Here is a 23,310-nt window from a genome sequence, read left to right on the forward strand (position 1 = left end):
ACTCTACATGATTTTTGTCTTTTTTTTTTTTTTTTTTTTTTGGTTCCATAGTCATCCGTAGGAAAATGGATGGAAATGGAAATTGTTATGTAAATGGAAATAAGCCACAAACAGAAAAGCAAGTATTGCTATTTGCTCTTATAGGTGGAGTCATCTCAGAGAGGAGTGATGGCACTGGAGAAACGGCTTGGCCGCTAAGTGCCTTGTTGTTCTTGCAGAGCACCCAGCATTGCAAGACCCTGTCACAGAATAGCAACAAAACCAAACACCTGGAATCAAAGTAGAAAAAAATTATTTTTCTGGGGCAAGAGAGATGGCTGAGTTGTGAAGAGTGCTTACTGCTTTTGTAGGGGACCTAGGTTCAGTTCCCAGCAGGCACATGACATCTCACAAACATGGAACTCCGGTTCTCAGGGATCTGGTGCTGCTTTCTGACCACGTGAGGACACATGATACACAAACATACGTGCAAACACCCACTCACATAAAACTAAATGCTAAACTGCACTTTTCTTCTCTGCGTGTGGTACACACCTTTAGTCCCAGCACTTGGGAGGTACAGGAATGTGGCTTTTTACATACTAAAGAGCTGGTAGCTGGAGTTGGAGCAGGATGTAAGGGCAGGAGTTCCAGGCAGCCAGAGTTGTAGGCAGAAGCTGATGGATTTAGGAGGTGGTAGAGGCAGAGGGGACCGCAGTGAGAACCTCATGAGAAAGGCAATGGTGGCCAAGTTAGGATAAGCTAGGAGCAGCTAATCTCAAACACAGTTACCTCTTTTAAAAGATAAACAGTTAAACATCTTGGTAATGCTTATCAAATGAGCCTGGAGAGGTGGCTCAGGGGTTCAGAGCACTGTCTGCTCTTCCAGAGGGCCTGAGTTCAATTCCCAGCAACCACATGGTGGCTCACAACCATCTATGGTGAGATCTGGTGCCCTCTTCTGGTGGGCAGGTGTACATGCAGGCAGAACACTGCCACATAATAATAAATCAATCTTTAAAAGTGGGGCGGGGAGGGGGCTGGAGAGATGGCACAGATTAAGAGCACTGCCTGCTCTTCCAAAGGTCCTGAGTTCAATTCCCATCTATTATGAGATCTGGTGCCCTTTTCTGGCGTGCAGACAAAACACTGCATATTTAATTAAAAAAAAAAAGATAAATTAGAATCTAGCTGAGAGACTGCCCCAGCAAAAGGGCAACAGCCTTAAATTATATAGATGTCTCTGTGCCTTTATTAATATAATAAACCTCAAGTGTGGTCCATGAAAACCTCACAATACATGCCAGGTGCTCACAGAGGTCAGAAGTGAGCATCAGATCCTCCGAATGTGGTATTAACAATGGTTGTGAGCCACCATATGGGTGCTGAAAACTTGTTTGGTGGTGAAATGAGCTAATTCACGACATTAAAATATTTAAGTATAGGTTTATTGGGAGCATCTCTCAGCAGATTCACTGGTCCCAAAGAACTGGGCCAGAGAAGTTGCCACACAGTGGGAGATGAAAAGTGCACACACAGAGAGAGGGGGAGGAGAGAGACGTGAGGGAGCCAAAATACCTGGATTCTATAGTGAAGGAGAGAGAAGCCCCTGCCCAGGGTTGGAAAGTTCAGGGTAGAGAGGGTGGAGTGTGCCAGACACGCACTGTAACAGATGCTCGGAGAGCCAGGAGGTCGGCTGTGGTTGGAAAGGCACCGGGTGCTTGTCCCAGGCTTGAAGCCCAATAGCATCGTCTCGTCTGACTTGGAACTTGTTATCCTCCTGCCTCCAGAATGCTGGGGTCCCAGGTGTGTAACTCCATGCTTTGCCTGCTTTTACATATTTCAGTCATAAGTGTTTAAAGTTTAATTTAGAACACAACCCTGAGTAAGTTGTGTTTTCTTTTTTGGGGGGTGGTGGTGGTTTTGAGACAGAGTTTCTCTGTGTAGCCTTGGCTGTCCTGGACTCACTTTGTAGACCAGGCTGGCCTCGAACTCACAGCGATCCACCTGCCTCTGCCTCCCAAGTGCTGGGATTAAAGGTGTGTGCCACCACACCTGGCAAATTATGTTTTCTTAGTTGAGTGAATAACGGTGATCTTTTTAAAATTCAGATAGAAAGTCTAAGTGAAAAGTTGCAAAATGCCAAAGAGCAGCTTCGGGAAAAGGAGTTTATAATGCTCCAAAGCGAGCAGGAGATAAGTCAGCTGAAAAAGGAAACGGAAAGAGCACAACAAAGAGTGAAAGAAGTGGAAAGTGTAAGTACATTTTTTCCACATAAGAAAAAAGTAGTGAAATGAATAATATGCTTTAAACACCTTGGTTTTAAAATATAGAAACTGTGCCCCAAGTTTTTAAAAAATTAGTTATTTGCCGGGCGTGGTGGCGCACGCCTTTAATCCCAGCACTCGGGAGGCAGAGGTAGGCGGATCGCTGTGAGTTCGAGGCCAGCCTGGTCTACAAAGTGAGTCCAGAGCAGCCAAGACTACACAGAGAGACCCTGTCTCAAAAAACAAAAAAAAAACAAAAAAAAAAAAAAAAAAAAGGAAAAAGAATTAGTTATTTGTGTCAGATGCTATTACTTCTTTTGACCTTAAAAACAATTTATTATGTGCTGGCCTTGTTACGGGCAAGGACGCTGTCTTAGGTACCTTGATTCCATAACTTTGTTGTGTTATATTTTACATAATAAATCCACAGTATACGCTTTTGTGTCAATAAATAATCACTATAAATACACTATGTAGTGGAATTGTAGATATAGATGCTAACGAGTTACAGGGGCTTGAGGAACTTCACCCAGAAACTGACAAATGACAACTGAGTGTTATTTCCGCCGGTGCGCTGTGTCGCCAGAGGAGCAGAGCCCCTGGCACCTCCGTGTATCTGTTCCACACCGTGGTCCTGTTAACCGTGGCCTTGTTTCTTTCTGCTCTAACGGATGCAGCTTTTTCATTGCCAAAGACTCAATTGTTGTAATTTCAGCAATAGCTATTGTGTTTTATTAATTCTCTCTCTCCCTATAGAATGTAAACTATGTTAAGAAAGGCATTTTGTCTCTTTTTTTCACTCCTGTTCCCTGACCACCCAGAGCTGGGTATTATCCTATAGTAAGCACAGGTTATTTGTTGAGGTAATTAATAAACATAAGTCAAGCAGAGTCTCTAAGAGCAAATTTGCAAAACAGCGAGATGGAAATGTCACATCACATCCCTAACAGTGAATGACTAAAAGTATTTGCACAGTCAGTTTTCCTCATTTACATCTTGGGCCGCCATGCCCAATACCAGGACCCTCCTAGTTAATAATGACTTTCCCCCTTTTCTTCCTTCAAGTCAGTGCCATTATGTCTAACCTGCCTCACTGTGCGGAATTAGAACTGACTTTACATTTCTTTTTTTCCTAAGAAGTTGAGTTTTCCTTATCAAAAGATTTTAGCTACTTTTATAGACTATTTTTACTAAGTTTATTTATTAAACAGTTTCACAGTGTGAAATTTTTACCTCTTTCAAATTAATACTCAATGTTGTCTTTTGCTTTTTTTTTTTTTTTTGAATATTCCAGATTTTGATTTTCCAGGTCAGAAATGTTTTTTTTTAATGTTTATTTATTATTATATATACAGTGCTCTGCCTACACGTACACCTGCAGTCCATAAGAGGGCATCAGATCACATTATAGATGCTGTGAGGCACCATGTGGTTGCTGGGAATTGAACTCAGGACCTCTGGAAGAGCAGACAGTGCTCTTAACCACTGAGCCATCTCTCCAGCCCTCAGATCAGATGTATTTAAGCTGTCCTTTTCTAGGAATTTAAATGATTAATTTAATAATATTTCAGAGGAACTCATAGCTGCAGTGACAAAGAAAATTCACAACCCAGCTGCATAGATTAATGGTGAATTTTAATTCTATATTCTATGCCAATAAATAAATACATAAACCATAAGTAATACTTATTTATGGTGTATGCACTCATGTGTGTATAGGCCTGAAAACAATTTGAGTATTATTTCTTAAGAGGGCATTTCTCAGGAGCCATCCACTTGTTATTATTTTGTTTGTTTGGGGTTTTGTTTTGTTTTTTGAGACAAGGTCTTACGTAGCCTAGACTAGTTTGAACTTCCTGTGTCGTGGAAGATGACGTGAAGCTCTGTTCCTGTCTCCTCCTACTCCCTCCAGGCGCTGGGATTACACTGTGCTCTAGCACACTTGGTTTCATGTGGTGCTGAGAGGACCCAGGGTTTTGGGCAATGTTAGTCAAATACTCTACCAAGTGTGCTGTATACGCAGCTCCTCTCACTGTTTTGTCGGCAGGCTCTCACTGTATAGCTCAGTTTGGATACTCAAACATTAGGATTTGGAGGTTTTGTTTGTTTTTCTGGCCATAGTATTTGATGTTTTCAAAATACTCTATGTCTTGTGATAGGGGGTTATATAACTATGTGCATTGAAGCCATGCAGATGAGAGTTTCTCAGGGGGTGGGAGCGTGATTCTGCACTCTCAGTATTCTAGAGGCTCGGATTGAAGCATCCCGACTGAGGCAGATGCGGAAAGAAAGCTCCTGAGGTACATGCTGCAGCTAGAGTAAGCTACTCAGAACAGCGAGACAGGAAGACCACAAGTTTGGGATGAGTCTGGGCAATCTTCTCTCAAAATACAGGGGTTTTGTTTCTGTTTTTTTTGTTTGTTTGCTTGTTTTCAAGACAGGGTTTCTCTGTGTAGCCTTGGCTGTCCTGGACTCGCTTTGTAGACCAGGCTGGCCTTGAACTCATAGCGATCTGCCTGCCTCTGCCTCCCGAGTGCTGGGATTAAAGGCGTGCGCCACCACACCCGGCTTCAAAACACCATTTTAAAAAGAGGTTGGAGATGTGTCTCAGTGGCAGAGCACTTGTTTAGCATCTAGAAACTTTGGGTTTAATCCCTAAGTGAAAAAAGTTCCCAGTTTATGAATTTTGTCATTTTACTGTGATTAAGGTTTTAAAATGGTAGCTTATAGTGGGAGATGTTCCTTTTTTATTGTAAGTTTTATAATTGTAGGGAAATTCTCTTATGAAAAGCAAGAAGTCAATCATAGCTATATATTTTAATAACTATTTCATTTTGAAACCTGCAAATGTCTTCTGCTTTTCAGGTTATGAAAGAACAGGAAGAGTACATTGCTACCCAGTACAAGGAGCTCATTGACTTGGGGCACGAACTGAGGCTAACCCAAGAGCAGATGCAGAGCTCGCACTCCCAGCTGCTAGAGGCTCGTCGCCAGGAAGTGCAAGCGCAGAGGGAAGTGGACCGGCTCGCTAGTGAGCTGGAGGACATGACGCAGCTCTCTAGGGAGAAGGTGACCCTCGTCTATATTACGGAGAGCTTGGAGTGTTAGCTCCTCACCGAGCCACTGTGTTGCACTTCAGTGTGAATGTTTCTAATGTTACCAAATTGTCCACTTAAAAGTGGTGAAAAGTGATAGAACCAAGTGTGGTAATTCACATCCGTAGTCCAGTACTCCGTCAGCTCAAATAGGGAATCTCTAGTTGGAGGTTAACCTGGGCTACATTGTGGGATCCTATTTAAAAGTACTCATTTTTATGTTATGTACATACTGATACAATTTTTTTCCGATGGTTTTAGATGTGTTTAAGCCAACTTCTAAATTAAAACTGTCAAATTTTCTAACTTTTACAAGAACTTTAGTTCAGAAGCGTTGTAATGGTAATGTATTATTAAAAATCAAGAGTACAAGCTGAGCGGTGTGACACATGCCTTTAATCCCAGCACTTGGGAGGCAGAGGCAGGTGGATCGCTGTGAATTCGAGGCCAGCCTGATCTACAAAATAAGTCCAGGATAGTCAAGGCTACACAGAGAAACCCTTTCTCAAAAAAAAAAAAAAATTAAGAGTACTAATAAAAATTTTTTTCTCAGAAATTAATAATTCATTTAAAGAGAATTAAGATTGATATAATAGGGTTAATTACTTAGACCTTGAGAAAATGTTAAGTTTTATTCTGAAAATCATGTCATTTTCTGTTTTCTCTTATACTTAACTAACTCATAGGAATATAGTTAAAACATTTTTACCTGAGCTGGACATACGCCTTTAATCCCAGCACTCAGGAGGCAGAGGCAGGCAGATCTGTGAGTTTGAGGCCAGCCTGGTCTACAAAGTGAGTCCAGCACAGCCAAGGCTACACAGAGAGACCCTGTCTCAAAAAATTAAACCAAACAAACAAACAAAAACAGTTTTACCTTTTGCTTTTGTGAGGCTTAGCTGTATTTTTATTCATATTTCTGGATTATTAAAGCAATTAAGAATATGTTGGAACATTTATTAGCAATATAACAGATACTTGGATGTTTACCTAAGAAGGGGAACAAGGTATCTACTTTTCTCTCATTTATGCCCTTCTTTCCCCCCGCCCCCTAAAACGGGGTTTCTCTGTGTAACAGCTCTGGCTGTCCTGGACTCACTTTTTAGACCAGGCTGGCCACGAGCTCAGGCCAAAACACCTCTATAGAATTAAAAAACAAGAGCCGGGCGTGGTGGCACACACCTTTAATCCCAGCACTTGGGAGGCAGAGGCAGGCGGATCGCCGTGAGTCCGAGGCCAGCCTGGTCTACAAAGTGAGTCCAGGACAGCCAAGGCTACACAGAGAAACCCTGTCTCAAAAAACCAAAGGGAAAAAAAAAAAGAATTAAAAAAACAATACACATTGTTCTTGTAAAAAAGCAAATAATCCATATGGTGGAAAAAAACCCACACACACATACGTAGACACACCTAAAAGCCGCTGTCACCTGCCAAAATGGAGATGATTATTGCCGAAGTGTTGTTCGGTGGAGCTCATGAAGCCCGTGTGCCCTGGGGCGTCTGTAGGTCATCTCTGAAGTGTCTGTATTTGAAGGTGTACAGTATGATGAGCTAGTTTGGCATATGTGTTTGCGTAAAGACTAGCTTGCTTCCATTAAGGCACTGAATTGATTTAGCCATAATAAGCCAAATAAACTACCTATATAACTTATTAAATATGTCATTTTTAAAGGAATCTCATGGAAATCGTTTGGCTGAAGAACTCGGGGCTTCTCAAGTACGTGAAGCTCACTTAGAAGCAAGAATGCAAGCAGAAATAAAGAAATTATCCTCAGAAGTAGAATCTCTCAAAGAAGCATATCATATGGAGGTAAAGAAAAATTAAATTTGTGTCAGGCCCACTAAAATGAACTGACTTATTAGGATGAAAGTTTGAATCTAGAAGTGTTTGTTGTAAAACTATACATTGTAATCTTCATTTTAAGCTAAATTCATGCCTTGCCCTTAATATGCCTGCACTTAAAAGGCTAATGTGCTCTAAAGTTAAGAAAGAGGTCTAGTTCCTGAAGCAGGCATCCTGAATCCAAATCTTGTTTCATAACTATGACCTTGTATAAGTTATTTAACCTCTCGCAGATGTATAAAATGACGGTAGCTATCTCATAGAGCTATCATAAGGAATCAGTTAATCCTTATATGTGACATTCTTAGCTTAGAGCCTGACTCATTGTCATTGACTGCAGAACTTGTGAAAAACAAATTGGAAATACTTATTATAGACATAACCAGTTTATGTGATCAGAAAGTACTCTGTAATTTCTAATGTCTGTTCTGATAGTTAGGGAAGCAATACTAGAGACGTTTTAGCAATATATTCTTAACCTTTATAAAAATGAACAGTGTTATTAATTAGAATATTTTTTTATTCTTTTAAAATGTTTGACATACATGCAGGACAAACACCAGTGCATACTAAATAAAAATACATTTTAAAAAATGAAAATATTACCCCAAATCTTTGTATATATTCTAAAAACATTGCTTGAGGTTGGCGTTGAGTTTAGTGCTAAGAAAGCACTTTTTTCCCCCCTGTAAAACAAAGGCTACAAATGCATTTATATTAAAATTTTATTTACTTTTTTCTTTGAAACAGTGTCTTACTGTATAGCTCTGCCTATCCTATGTAGACCAGGTAGGCTTCAAACTCACAAAGATCCACTGCCTCTGCCTCACTAGTGCTGAGATTAAAGATGTGTGTTACCATGCCTAGCTTTGTATTAAACTTCTGATTGATAATTTGATAACATTCAAGACACTGTAGTGGGGTCTCTTTTTTGTTTGTTTGTTTTTGTTTTTGTTTTTTGAGACAGGGTCTCTCTGTGTAGCCTTGGCTGTCCTGGACTTACTTTGTAGACCAGGCTGGCCTCGAACTCACAGCGATCCACCTGCCTCTGCCTCCCAAGTGCTGGGATTAAAGGCGTGCGCCACCACACCTGGCTGTATTTCTTAATCTGTAGTTATTCATGTTCAGCCATTAATTTTGTAAATTACCTAAAATTTATTACAAGCACATGGCTCACATATTGTTTAATGGTTCTAGGAGCTGGAGCTCAGCTGAAATGCTGCTCTTGTAGAGGACCCAGGTTCCTGTCCCAGCTCCCACATAAGAGCTCACCAGAGACTGTGACTCCAGTTCCTAGGGGAGCTGATACCCTCTTCTGACCTCCATGAGCCGCAGGCATCCATACATGCAGCAAAATAATCACACAAATACAAACTAAAGATAAAATAACTTTTAGGGTTGGAGACTCAGCAGTTAAGACTATGACTGCAACCCAGGCGAGGTGGGAGGGGCCAATCAATGACTGGTCCAACTTAGGGCGCACACCGTGTGAGCGAGCCCACACCTGACTCTGGCGGGGAGCCAGGACCCAGGGGGTAGATGAGTTTGAGATCTGCCTGGTCTACAGAGTGAATCGAAAACAGCCAAGGCTACACAGAGAAACTGTGTAGTTTCTGTCTCAAGCAACAACAGCAAAGTAGACAGTTGCTTCCTGATAGCCCAATTGCCTGTACCAGAGGCCAGCGAATACAAGTGAGTCTTCTGCTTGGTTCTGAGACATCTAAAGAGATGTTTCCACCGTGTTTACATACATTTATACAACCAGTTACATAAATATAATATAAATTAAGTAAAGGATTTGAGGTGGCATCCCCCATCTTTGTGGAAAGTTGAACACTATTTAGTCCAATGAAAAAGAAAGCAATTATAATCAGGTATAATAAGGTAAAAAAGACTAATTCTTAGATACTCATTTATTGATTTATTTAGTGGTTTACGTAAAGCATTGCTTGTAAAATATGCCATGCATGATTTCACTTGCTACCTGAAACAGTAACCTGGAAAAATATCTGAAGCAGTGAGTCATTGTCCTTAACAACTTGCTGGCTACAGTGTGTGCTTCTGTGGAAGCCTGCCTGCCTGTCCCTCCTTGTGGTGGTCTCAGGGTATAAAGTGAGAATGCAGGCTGGATCCAGGCCACTGCCTTTCAGGAGCTGCCCTCGCTGTGTCTGGTCCACCCGGGACAGCTCTTCTCTCACTGGTGTCGCAGTGCTCGTTCCACAATGACTCCAGTAACAGCAGTATTCATGGAGCGAAACAGGTTTGTTTAAAAAAATCATATCCATATTACTGTGAGCCAATTTTACCTGAAATAGGACTGTCCAACAAAAATATTCTGTTAGTTATTTATGATTTTAATTCTGGTATATGAATTAAATTATGGTATACATTAAAAGCTATGAGACATTTGTAATCAGGCAGTTTCAATTACTCCTTTGTGGCTATTTATTTATTTATTTATTTATTTATTTATATTTTTTCCAGACAGGGTTTCTCTGTGTAACATCCTTACTTTGTAGACCAGGGTGGCCTTGAACTCACAGAGATCCACCTGCTCTGCCTCTCAAGTACTGGGATTAAAGGGGTGTGTCACCACGCCCGGCTTTAGTAGCCTTTTAAAATAAGCTATTAGGCCTGCACTTTCTCCGTCTTACTCGGGATCACTATTGCTATGATGAAACACCATGGCCAAAATCAAGATGGGGAGGAAAGGGTTTATTTGGTTTACACGGCCACATTGTTGTTCATCATGAAAGGAAGTCAGGGCAGGAGCTGATGCAGAGGCAGTGGAGGGTGCTGCTCACTGGCTCAGCCCGCTTTCTTATAGAACCCAGGGACTCCTGCCCAGGGGTGGCCCCTCCCACATTAACCACTAATTGAGAAGATACCCTACAGACTTGTCTATAGCCCAGTCTTACGGAGGCATTTTCTTAATTGAGGAATTGAGAAATTTCACTCCCTTCTTTGCAGTGACTCTAGCGTGTATCAAGCTCACACATGGCTAGCCAGCACACTGCCCTCTTAACTCTGAAGGTCAGGTGGTACATGGATGTGCTTCTGGGGTGCTCCCAATACTCCATCGGGGTGCCCTCTCCCCACGTGATGCCTCCTTGTGCTTATTACATGAGATGGCCTGACCCATCTTCTACCCAAGCAGAGCATAGAAATTTGGTCCAGTGTTATTCTTGCCTCCTTTTTCCACACTGTAGCCCTGGGCACACTTTGGAACAAAAAATCTTGGCATTCTCAACATCATCCTTCTTTAAAGTATTACTTAGGAATCTCTTATGCACCTCAATCACTCTGACCTGCCAGTCCTCCCATGCCTGCTCCCCACCTTCCACATCCCCCCCACCCCGCGCAAAAAAAAAAAAAAAAGAAAGAAAGAAGAAAAGAGGATAAAACAAAGTCCATTTTGTGTTGTCCATATATTTACTGGAGCATGGTCAGATTCCTAGTGGCCAGCTCCCTGTCCCTGCACCATGGAGTGGAGCCAGCACTCATGCCCTGCCTGCCTCCACATGCTGTGGGCCTGTGAGGGCAGGGCCAGCTCTCTCGTACCCTCAAACATCAACATGGCTTCAGGCAGCAGCCCAGACCATGAACATCTGCATGGTAACACAGTGACTGTACAAACCCTGGGCTTCAACATGGCGTCAGGTGGTGGTTACACTTAACACTCACATCAGCATGCCTGCCCCACTCCCTCTCCCCTCACCCCAGGCAGCAAGGCCTAAGGCATCAGCCAGTGGCAGACTGCATACGTCCACATGGATCTTTGCAGACTGGGGCAGCAGCACAGACCACAGACACCAACGTGGGCCATCGTGCTCCTTCACGGAGGTCAAATCCAGATCTTTCTTCTTCCCGTGGCCCAGAGCCAGGGGGAACCCACGGCTGGGAAGCAGCAGGTTTGGGGGCTGAGTCTGCATGAACTGTTGCACACCATCCCTTGGACCTTACAGGGCAATGACAACATGTCAACCTCAGCCTCTCCGCTGTCACTGTCACCATGTCTCCAGCACGTCTCTCTGTAGCACACACTGTTCTGTTTCTCTATCTTTCCTACCTCAACATCCATTTTTAATTTGCTGTCTGCTGCTCAACACCACTGACATTATGACCTGAAGCCAAAGATGTCTGACTTGCAGTATTTTCTTTCTTCCTTTCTTTTTTTCTTTTGGGTTTTTGTTGTTGTTTGTTTTTTGAGACAAGGTCTCTCTATAGAAGCCCTGGTTGTCCTGGAATGCAAGGAGATCCACCTGCCTCTGCCTCTGGAGTGCTGGGGTTAAAAACATGCACTACTATATACCCAACTATGAGAATATTTTCCTTATATTAAAGGTACAGTTGTTTCTCAGATTATTCCAATTGTCTTGAAGATTTCTTTATAGTTTATTTATATAAATCAGAATCCAAGTGTGGTACATGGTTAACTGTTAAGTGTAGGAGTGTGTGTCCTTTTTTTTTTTCCCTTAAGGATTGCATTTATTGTAAAAATCAGCTGTTTCTAGCTATAAATTTGATCTCTTTTAAGGAAAAATAATAGTAGTAGTGTTGTTTAAAGCACCTCCATCCTGTTTTCTTTTTACAATTTTGGGATGATAAAGATGATTTCACATCAGGAGAACCATGCAAAGTGGAAGGTTTCTGCTGACTCTCAAAAGACTTCCGTTCAACAACTAAATGAACAACTAGAGAAAGCAAAGCTAGAACTAGAGGAAGCCCAGGACACTGTAAGCAGTTTGCATCAGCAAGTTCAAGACAGGAACGAAGTCATTGAAGCTGCAAATGAAGCATTACTTATTAAAGTAAGTAAGCGTATAAAAGTAATGAAATATGCTTGTGCAAAACAAATGACTTATTTTCCCTTTTCTCATTATTGAGGTCTTCATGACAAATTATTGACTTGAAATAAAATATATCCTTTTTAGAAAACAAGTATGAAATATTAATATGATATCACCATAAAATAATTTATATATGTTTAAATATAAACACTTCCATTTATAACATTTACTCTTTTGGATTCTATAACCAATGTGCCCTTTTTAAAAAGCTGAAGCATTTTAAAAAGCTAAATCAATAAAGTTCCCTTGAAAATTACAAAGAGGGGCTGGAGAGATGGCTCAGTGATTAAGAGCTCCGCCTGGTCTTCCAAAGGTCCTGAGTTCAATTCCCAGCAACCACATCGTGGCTCACAACCATCTACAATGTGATCTGATGCCCTCTTCTGGCCTGCAGGTGTACATCCAGGCAGAACACTGTATACATACTAATAAATAAATCTTTAGAAAGAAAGAAAGAAAGAAAGAAAATTACAAAGTGAAAATAGAAGATTAAAGCTGAGCCTGGTGGTGCACGCCTTTAATCCCAGCACTTGGGAGACAGAGGCAGGAGGATCACTTTGAGTTCAAGGCCAGGCTGGTCTACAAAGCAAATCTAAGACAGGCAAGGCTACACAAGGAAACCCTGTCTTGGGGGGGAAAAAAAGAAGGAGGAGGAGGAGATGATTATTATATTCAGATTTTTTGTTTGTTTGTTTTTCGAGGCAGGGTCTCTCTGTTAGCCTTGGCTGTCCTGGACTCACTCTGTAGACCAGGCTGGCCTCGAACTCCCAGAGATCCACCTGCCTCTGCCTCCCAAGTGCTGGAACTAAAGGTGTGTGCCACCACTGCCCGGCTTATATTATGAATTTTTAAAACTGGTTTTCAATGTAGAGTTAAAAAAAAAAGATTTATTTTATTTATAATGTTTACAGTGTACACCTGCACACCAGAAGAGGGCACCAGATCTCATTATAGATGGTTGTGAGCCACCATGTGGGTGCTGGGAATTGAACTCAGGTCCTCCGGAAGAGCAGCCAGTGCTCTTAACCTCTGAGCCACCTCTCCAGCCCCAATGTGGAAATTTTTTTTTAAATGGCTTAGGTTGTCCATCTGTTTTGATTATGGCAGTTTGTGTAGAGTTTGAAATTAATAGTATGAGTGCATAAATGCTCATTTAAAGCTGCTAATATATACGGTAAAGTTATCAGTGAAGACCTTCTTAAAAGAACAGAGTGGTAGCAAAACGGAAATTATTGAAAAAGAAATAAAATCGACTGGCATCTCATACATGTTCCCAGTTCTTACTCGGCCGAGTACCTCATTCTTAGAATAACACAGCTGACATGTGTAGCAAGTTACATTGAGGGGCCGGTAGCATAGCTCAGTGACAGAGGTCATGCTGTGGGTTCAGTCTTCTGCATTAACAGGGTGTTTAGGCTAAATAAACACTGCGTATGTATGCTGAGTGAGCACACTTAGTGCTTTTATTAAGATAATATTCCTACTGCTGGGGGCTGTAGCTCAGTGATAGAACACTTCACCAGCATGTGTGAGTTCCTAGGTAGAACCCCTGTTCAAGGCAAACCAACATGTATGTATTATGCATGCACACACACACTGTTTTTTGTTTTGTTGTTCTGGAAGCTTATATAACTTACACAAAATTATAGATCTTTATTGTGGATAAATATTCTGCATAAATATTGTGGATATTTATTCTGCACTGTGTCTCTATTTAGTTATTATTTTGCATACTTTCTCTATAATATCCATGAGAACAGTGAAAAGATTTTAATTTTTGTGTGTGAGTGTTTTGCTGTGTATCTGTATGTGCACCGTGTACATGCAGTACTCACAGAAGGCAAAAGAGGGAGCCAGATTATCTAGAGCCGGGATAATGGATGGTTGTAAGCCTTCCTGTGGCTGCTACAAACCAAGTCCATCCTGTGCAAGAGCAGCAAGTGCTCTTAATCTGCTGACCCATCGCTGCAGCTATCTAAACATAGCAGTCCGTAAAGAAGCTATAGATGGAGAAATCTTAGAAGATGTACTGTGATTAATTACTGTAGCTAATGTAGTGTTGCACTAGTTTAAAAACAATTTCCCTATTAGTCAACCTCAACTGGCTCTAATATCTTAACTAAAGAGGACAAAAGAGGGCTGGAGAGATGGCTCAGAGGTTAAGCACACTGACTGCTCTACCAAAGGTCCTGAGTTCAATTCCCAGGAACCACATGGTGGCTCACAACCATCTATAATGTGATCTGGAGCCCTCTTCCGGTCTGCAGGTGTACATGCAGACAGAGCACTGTATACATAATAATAAATGTTTTAAAAATCTTTTTTTTTTTTTAAAGAGGACGAAGGAGAGAAAGAATAAAGACTTAATCTAAGAGTTTAGCAGATATAACTGTAGCAATTAGATGCAGGTATAAATCATTCTAGGATTGTAGCTCAGTGTGTACAGTGCTTGTGTAGCATGCTCAAAGCCCTGATTGTGATCCCCAGCATTGCATGAAACCAGACGAGCAGGTGCATATCTGTAATCCCAGAACTCCCCAGAAGGGAGAGACATGAGGCTCAGGAATTCAAATCACGGTTGGTGGCCACATAGTTTAAGGATAGCCTCTCAAAGACTAAAAACAAACACAAACAAAAACCCCAGTAGCTGAAGAGTCAAAAACACTTCCATTGAGATCATTAGTCAGTGGCAGAGAACAAAACCAGAAGTGAAGGAGAAGACTTAACATCGCGGCAGCTGGTCTTTTCCGGTTCAGTTACTATGGAGCAGCTACAAAGCTAAGACAATTATGAGTGCCCTGAAGGTATATTATGGCATATCAAAATGTTTACACTGTGACATTTGGTCCTAAAAAAAAACTTGGGTTTTTTTTTTAAAGATTTATTTATGTATTAAGTACACAGAGTTCTGCCTGCATGTTCACCTGCACACCAGAAGAGGGCATTAAATCTCATTACAGATGGTTGTGAGCCACCATGTGGTTGCTGGGAAATGAACTCAGGACCTCTGGAAGAGGAGTCAGTGCTCTTAACCTCTGAGCCACCTCTCCAGCCCCTAAGAAGAAGTTTAATTATGCTTAGTGTCATTCCACATACTATATTTCATTGTAAACAGTTATTCTCTTTTTTTTTCGAGACAGGGTTTCTCTGTGTAGTCTTGGCTGTCCTAGACTTGCTTTGTAGTCCAGGCTGGCCTCGAACTCACAGCAATCCACCTACCTCTGCCTCCCGAGATAAACAATTATTCTTATTAGTTATCCAAAAAGAAGAGGAAAATACAGGTAAACAAGAGACTACGGTACTTATTTCACTTACAAAATTGAAATTACCACCAGGCATGTCTACAATCCTATCATACTGAGGCAGGTGGATCTCTGTGAGTTCGAGGCCAGCCTGGGCCTCAAAGCGAGTCTACAACAGTCAAAGCTACACAGACACTCTGTCTGGAAAAACAAACAATAAACAAAACAACAACAACAAAAAACAAAAGAAAAAATTCTAGAAGTAATCCTTTTATGTATGTTGATGTTAGATTAAGAAAAAAATAGTTCACTTCTATACTTTCACAGATAAACTTATAGATATAAGACTGAGATGTTTAACTTTAAAATATTCTATAAGGAAAATCCAGTTTTCATGAAATTCATTAGCATATTGGAAGTAATTTTCAAATAAAAGTATTTAATAGTCTCAAAATGCAGCTATCTGTAGTAGTAAAAGGTTTGAACAACACTTGTAAAATTCTCAAGAACTATTATTTTTAAAGTTCCCATACTGAGACAAAGGCTGATAAAGATGACTTCTAAGAGTGTATTATTTGATAAGTAGTTTATTAAACAGAAATATATTAAGCAGTCACTATGTACCAATTTTTTACAGGAATCAGAATTAACCAGATTGCAAGCCAGAATTTCTGGACATGAAAAGACAGAAGACACCAAGTTTCTGCCAGCTTCAATTATGCCTGATATTCAAGATCCTGAGTTTGTCAAACATTCTCAGTTGTCATTTTTCAAACACAGAAAACTACGTCGCTCTATTAGTGCCAGTGACCTTAGTGTCAGAAGTCATGGCAATGAAGATCTCTCTGAGGAACTGCTACAGGACTTAAAGAAAATGCAGCTAGAGCAGCCTTCAGCATTAGCAGGTGCTCATAAAGACCTGGCTTTCACCCAGCCAGACTCATTTAAACCTCTTCCGTATAACCTAGAAGATGATAGTTCTGAAAATAATGACTTTAGTACTCTTAGTGGAATGCTGAGATACATAAACAAAGAAGTGAGACTGTTAAAAAAGTCTTCTCTGCAAACAACTGCTGGTTTAACTCAGGTATGTATTTTACACACTACCAGGGAAAGTAATTTGTACCAGGCATGTTGTTGCATACCTGAACCCGAGCACTTAGGAGACAGAAGCCAGAGGAGGATGAGCTGGAGATCCTCACCAATAATAATAATAATAATAATAATAATAATAATAATAATAATAATTTTCTTCAGTGATTATAAGTTTATTACTTGAGAAAAAAGTCTTATATAGATTGACTTTCCTTTATCCAAAATGTTTGAGAAGTTTCAGGCCTCCTCAAATTGGGAATATTTGCAGTGTAGCTTGGAGATATTACAAACAATTGAGGTTCTGAAACTGAAGTTTAAAAGTTAGGTATCATCAGCATATTGATGATATTTGAAGCCACAGTGCTGTGTTAAACCAGTGGAATAAGCTGAAACAGGAGCAATCCTTCCTGAAGCAGCTTACTTTAAGCATTCAAGAAATTGAAGATTCTAAGATGGTAGAGTGTCTGCCTGCCATGCCTGAAGCCCTGGGTTCATCCCCAGCATTGCACATCCTGGGTAGTCACATGTCCAGAGTCATTATATAGGATAATAGCATAATAATATTGTGTAGTATTATTATAGGACTATCCCTAGGTTGAGTAACTTCCAGACCATCCTGAGCTGCATGTGTCAAAAAGAAAAACAAGAAGCAATATGGCTCTCTGAGTTACAGGCCAGCCAGGACTATACACTGATGTCCTATCAGAGAGAGGGAGGAGGGGAAACAGAGTCAGGGCAGTGTGTGTGTGTGTGTGTGTGTGTGTGTGTGTGTGTAGATGCAATATAGTTAAACTGGAAAACATTTTAAGAAATAGAAAAAAAATCTCTTTAAAAAAAAAAAGAAAGAAGAAGAAAAGAAGAAAAAAGACAGTCCATGGAGATAGAGGAAAGGAGGGGAGCAAGACACACTTGCAAGTACCATACAACTGATAAAGTTATCCCCTCTTTTGTAGGCCATTGGACTGTGTGTGTATGTGTGTGTGTGTGTATACATACACACATATATATGCTCATATATATGCACTTTTTTTGTTTTTCGAGATAGGATTTCTCTGTGTAGCCTTGCCTGTCTTGGCTAGCCTGGAACTCACAGCGATCTGCCCGCCTCCTCCTCCGGAGTGCTGGGATTAAAGGCATGGGCCATGACGCCTGGCCTATATATGCACTTTTATATCATTTTATCTATTCAACTGTCATGGAAGTTCATGACAGTTCAAAAAAAAATAGCCAGTTTTTGTTTTGTTTTGTTTTTCCAGATAGGGTTTCTCTGTGTAGCCCTGGTGCTATCCTGGACTCAACTTTGTAGACCAGGCTGGCCTGGAACTCACAGAGATCCATCCGCCTGCCACTGCCTCCCGTGGGCTGGGATTAAAGGCCAGAGCCACCACGCCTGCCTGTGTCCAGTTCTTAAACTACTCAAATGTTTTCTTTGTTGTGAATAATGTTCTACTGAGTTTTAAGTTCATTTTGCCTACGATTAAGTATGTATTGTGCTAATTTCCAGTTTAAAAACAGCATTTTAACATTCTTGAGGTCAGGAAACTTAAAGTGAGTTGCTATACAAAATCTAGTATTTCAAATGGTAGACATACAATTTATTCAATTAGAGATGGATTGCCTTCAACTGTATTTGTTTGGTGGGTGATCATCCACAAGCCCTAGGGAAGCACTGGGGTAATGACTGAAGGGACTAAGGAGCCGTGTGTGGCCCCTAAGGAAAGCTCCACAGAACATGCTGCCTAGCTATAATACCTTAAAATAATTCCCTTTATCTTGTTTTAAAGGATTTGTTTATTTATTTTATATATATAGTGCTCTGCCTGCATGTAACGCCTGCAGGCCAGAAGAGGGCATCAAGATCACATTATAGATGGTTGTGAGCCACCATCTGGTTGCTACCTCCCGTCCATAATCCCAGATGCTTGCTAATTATCATCATCTGAGCCAAAATCTCCCTCCATGCCAGCCATGTGCTTCTCCTCCACCTAACCCATGGCTCAGAGGCCTTCTTCCTTCTGTCCTCTCCTCCCAAGATTGATATATTCTCTCTCTCTCTCTCCCTCTCTCTCTCCTCCCCCCTGTCCCGTCGTCCCCCCCCCTTTTATTGGTCAAGTAAATTAGGCTCTTAGGCAAAGTATAGGTGGGGCAGAGACAGCAGCAGTAATTAGCACCAAAATTCATCAGACCAGCCTCCAATAGCGTGTCTTTATGTGGCTTCATGCATAAGTGAGTATGCATGCCTTCAAAGCCCAGAAGAAAGCATAGGATCATCTGGAGGTGGGTTACATTGTGAGACACCAGAGTGAATGCTGGGAACCAAACCTGGGTCTCTTGAAATAGGTGCAAGGCTCTCAACTGCTTAGCCATCTCTCCAGCCCCTGCATCTCACTTCTATGTCCCCTGCTTGGAGCTGAAAATCTGGTTTTACTCTATGTCCCTATATATGCTCCAGACTCCCTTTTTTAAAACCATGTGATATATTATCAACATTTTCTGATGTTTTTAATGGGTTAAATTATTTTCCACTTTATCTTTGAATATGTGCTTGAATGTTATGGTAGATTTTAATGCTAAATTAATATAATTTTAATATCCATAATATTAATCTATTTTATATTATCCTAGGGAGGAAAATTATAATTAAAAGAAGACGTCTATGTCATGAAAATGGAATTATTGGTACTGTGCTGTTTATTATATGTATGTAGTACATATTTCATAGAAGATGTTACTTTTTAATAAATTTTTTATATTTTAATATTTTTAAAGAAACCTTTTAAAATATAATTATATTTTTAGTAAAAATTAACTAAATTTATTGTTTATTTTTGGTGAAAACTGCTGATTTCCTCATCTTTGTCTTTTATATAAAGATAATGGCTCAACTACCTAAAAATACATTTAGTGTTTGATTTTTTTAAGTCATGCTACTGTATTTTTGCTATTTTTGTAATATCTTCTTGTAACATTACCTTTATGAATTTACAAATCATTCTGTGATAAACTCTTAAGACTTACTGGGTACTTACTGTTTATCAGGAACTATTGTAGATACTGTATATTTTGAAACTCATTTGATCCTTAAAATAGCCCCATGAAGTAGACATGGTATTCGGGTGTTTTGTTTTGTTTTGTTTTGTTTTGTTTTTCGAGACAGGGTTTCTCTGTGGAGCCTTGGCCATCCTGGACTCGCTTTGTAGACCAGGCTGGCCTCGAACTCACAGCGATCTGCCTGCCTCTGTCTCCCGAGTGCTGGGATTAAAGGCGTGCGCCACCACGCCCGGCTTTTTTTTTTTTTAAGATTTATTTATTTTATTTATTGTATCTGACTGCTTTATCTGCGGAAGAGGGCACCAGATCTCTTGTAGATGGTTGTGAGCTACCATGTGGTTGCTGGGAATTGAACTCAGGACCTCAGGAAGAGCAGGCAGAGCTCTTAACCACTGAGCCATCTCTCCAGCCCCGGTATTCGGTTTTTAAACAGAATTATTTACCAAGATAGAACTGTATATTCTAAAGAAAGTTAATTATTGCAAGTATTAAGTGATAGCTTTGGGTTAGCACGAAGACCTAGACAGTGCAGCCCATAATATGTTATTAGTCGCCACGTGGGTGCTGGGAGTCAAACCAGGTCCTCTGAAAGAGGGTCCAATGCTCTTAACCACAGAGCCATCTCTCCAGCCCTATCCAGAAGTATTACGCAGTATCATTGAATAAGACCCAATTTAGAACTCCTAGAATCAAAAAAACGTATATTTGGAAGTTTAAAATACCAGTGTGAGGTTAACAGAAGCAAGGGGCAATGATAGAAAATTAGTTAACCTAAAAGGCAAATGAATAGAAAATATTCAATCTGTAAAAACAGAAGAAAAAAATGATAGGATAAGTATGAAAACATCATACAGGGTGTGTGGAGGGCATTAAGGTTAAGAAGAGAAATGGGGTAGAAAAGGTACCTCAAACTTAGTAAAAATAAATTAGGACCTGTAGACCTAAGTTCAGTAAGGCCTGAGTAGGACACACACACACCCACACACAGTCATATAGTAGTGAAATCCTGAAAACCAATAAAGCATATCTTAAAAGCAGATCTCAAAAAGCCTCATGTAAGAAGACAGCAATCCAAAAGAAGGCTGGTTACTAATTTGTTTTGTTTTGGTTTTTCGAGACAGGGCTTCCCTGTGTAGCCCTGTCCTGTTCTGGACTCACTTTGTAGACCAGGCTGACCCCAAATTCACAGAGATCCATCTGCCTCTGCCTCCGAAGTGCTGGGATTAAAGGTTGCACCACCATACCCAGCTGATTTCTAATTATTAATTATAAATAATTTGACTTTTTTTTTTTTAAACAGTCTTATTATGTACTCCTGGCTGGCCTGGTCTACAGAAGGAGTCCAGGACAGCCTTTATACACAGAAAAACCCTGTTTCAAAAAAAACAAAACGGGCTGGAGAGGTGGCTCAGAGGTTAAGAGCACTGGCTGCTCTTCCAAAGGTCCTGAGTTCAATTCCCAGCAACTACATGGTGGCTCACAACCATCTATAATGAGATCTGGTGCCCTCTTCTGGCTACTACTGAACTTATAAACTGCCTTGGTTTTTCTCCCTTTAATACTAAAGTTGTTGCTTTTTTTGTGAAAAACAATAACAACAACAAAACATTAGCTGTGTGGACATACACCTGTAAGCCCATTATTGAAATGCGTAGGCAAAGAGATAACGAGTTCTAGACCTAGGAAAAAAATAAGTGAGTAAATAAGAGCAGCACAACCACGCTGTGTAAAGACTAACGTTCACTAAAGCCAGTTCCCCACCTTTTCCCGTAAGTTCTGTCTGGGTCAGCGATGAGGTTTTACATTTCTCTGCCACTCCAGCAAACTCTTGCCGTTAGAACAAGAGTAGAAGTGATATTACCACGTCAGGCTGGGGTAGCAGAGGGTTAGGCGTGCATTTCCCATGGTCTCCTCTCTCCTCCAAACCCCAGCCTTGAAGGTGCAGAAAACACCATGGATGGAAAACAAAGGAACCTGGGTGCCCGATGACCCAGAGTTCTTAGATTACTACATCAGTGAGAAATAATTTCTGCTACTTAAAGCCACTGAGTCTGAGCATCTCTTTGTAAAGTAGCATAACCTCACTTAATATAAGCTGTATTCATTGCTAACCTTGACGTTCTTTTGGCCTGTATAGCTTACAACTCTGTCGAACCTTAGTCCATTTTGGCAGTCGCTCACAGATGTATACATATTTTGCAGATGACTAAGCTTCCTGCTTTAAGGAGGAGGACAGCTAAAGAAGAGATCTCCCATGATTTCCTGCCCCAGTAATTATAAACATAATCGGAATTCATTTTATCTATTTGTCACCTCATTGAAAGCTAGGTGTACTTCTAAGTAAACTGGTTGGTTTTTTTTTAACAGAATTTCATACATAAGTAATACATTTATATAATTTCTGTCTATCCTTTTCTTTCTTGCCTCCAGTTTGTCCCATATGTCCTACTCTCCCTCAAATTCATGACTTTTTATTATTGTTATCTGTATATCTACCTGTGTATGTAGGTGTATATGCTTATAATACATCCATCCATACATACATGCAGCCTGGATCCATGAGGTGTTACCCATAATTATATGTGTTTAGGGCTGACTATGCCCATAGGTATGGTTATCTAGGCTGCTTACCTAGGAAGTTTCTTTTTTCACCAGATAGAGACTATTACAGAGATCCACAGCTGATCAAAAGCAAAGAACAAGCGCCCATAGGCGGTCCAACCCCAACTGGTGTATCTACAATGCAAACCCTACACCTAAAGGATGTAAGAGCTGACGACGAGGAAGCTGCTGTGAGACAGTATCTTCTAGATATGACAGGAAAGCAGCACCCATGGAATGGCAACAGTGTGGTTGCCTAAAACATTTACATACAAACACCGCCTGTCAGGATGCCCACATGGGCAGAGGAAATTTCATAAGGCTCCACCTCTAGATGAAGGGCCGAGTCAATCATTGGATGCTCAGGGAAGGAGACTCAGTTCTCCAGGGAGGACTCGCCCACCCCACCCCACAGGCATCTTATGTTATTAATCCCTTCTGTTTCCTCTAAGGACAAGAGGCTTAAGGAAAACAATTGCCCTTTCTACTATGAGAGAACACAGCAAGACGTTACTGTCTGTGGCCAACAAAGTGTACCTTCACCAGACACCAATGAGCCAGGGCCTTAGTCTTAGCCTTCCCAATCTCCAGAGCTGTGAAAGAATAGCCTTCTGGGCTGGAGAGGTGGCTCAGAGGTTAAGGGCACTGACTGTACCTTCAGAGGTCTTAAGTTAATGCCCAGCAGCCATGTGGTTTTCTCACACCCATCTATAATGTGATCTGATGTCCTCTTCTGCTCTGCAGGTGTACATGCAGGCAGAGCACTGTATACCTAATACTACATAAATAAATCTTTAAAAAATTAAAAATTAAAAAAAGAATGACCTTCCATTTAGTAGTATTTTATTATAAGTTAGAATGCACTAAAACATTACGTGCTTAAATTTCTCCAGAACAAAAAAGAACAACAAAAATATCTTTTCCTTACTCTTCTTTCTGGTCTACCTGCCATCTTGTCATGTACTTTCAATGCCTGGGTTCTTGAAAGTTAAAAAAGTTTGCTGTTTCTATTTCTTTTATTTTTACTATGCGGTTTCCTCTCCTCCCCCCCCCCCTTCTCCTCCACACCCCCCAACGCCCCCGGGGTCAGGGCTCCTCTGTGTAACAGCTCTGCCTGTCCTGGACTCGCTCTGTAGATCCTCACTAGGGTCTTTCAGCTGACAACACTGACAGGCAGCACAGTGCTGAGCAATGCAAGGACAATGTAGACCAAGAGGGAAGCATTTTTCCTTTAGAAGTCTTACATTCTAATGAAGTAAAGGGCAGTCTGCTGATATTTAATATGGT

At 40.8% G+C, this 23,310-nt stretch overlaps 1 protein-coding gene across 20 annotated transcripts in view; it reads left to right on the forward strand.

Annotated features, from left to right (window-relative positions):
- Positions 1-22,817, forward strand: part of CCDC18 (coiled-coil domain containing 18) — a gene marked incomplete at its 5' end in the record, with an annotated part of 112,471 nt that extends 89,654 nt beyond the window's left edge. For 11 of the 20 annotated variants that reach the window (XM_084758740.1, XM_084758754.1, XM_084758741.1 and 8 more), the window contains 5 exons: positions 2,091-2,234; positions 5,112-5,315; positions 7,014-7,151; positions 11,795-11,995; positions 15,914-18,404. In XM_084758740.1, coding sequence (XP_084614866.1) covers positions 2,091-2,234; positions 5,112-5,315; positions 7,014-7,151; positions 11,795-11,995; positions 15,914-16,555 — 1,329 coding nt within the window. In that variant the 3' untranslated portion in view covers positions 16,556-18,404. Of the gene's footprint in view, positions 1-2,090; positions 2,235-5,111; positions 5,316-7,013; positions 7,152-11,794; positions 11,996-15,913; positions 18,406-18,996; positions 19,144-22,077 lie in introns of those variants that run through there. The other 9 variants (XM_084758748.1, XM_084758737.1, XM_084758750.1 and 6 more) reach the window with 7 other exon arrangements.
- Between the last annotated feature and the right edge of the window lie 493 nt (positions 22,818-23,310).

The sequence above is a fragment of the Acomys minous genome, assembly GCF_964271855.1.
Source record: "Acomys minous genome assembly, chromosome: 15".
NCBI lineage: Eukaryota > Metazoa > Chordata > Mammalia > Rodentia > Muridae > Acomys > Acomys minous.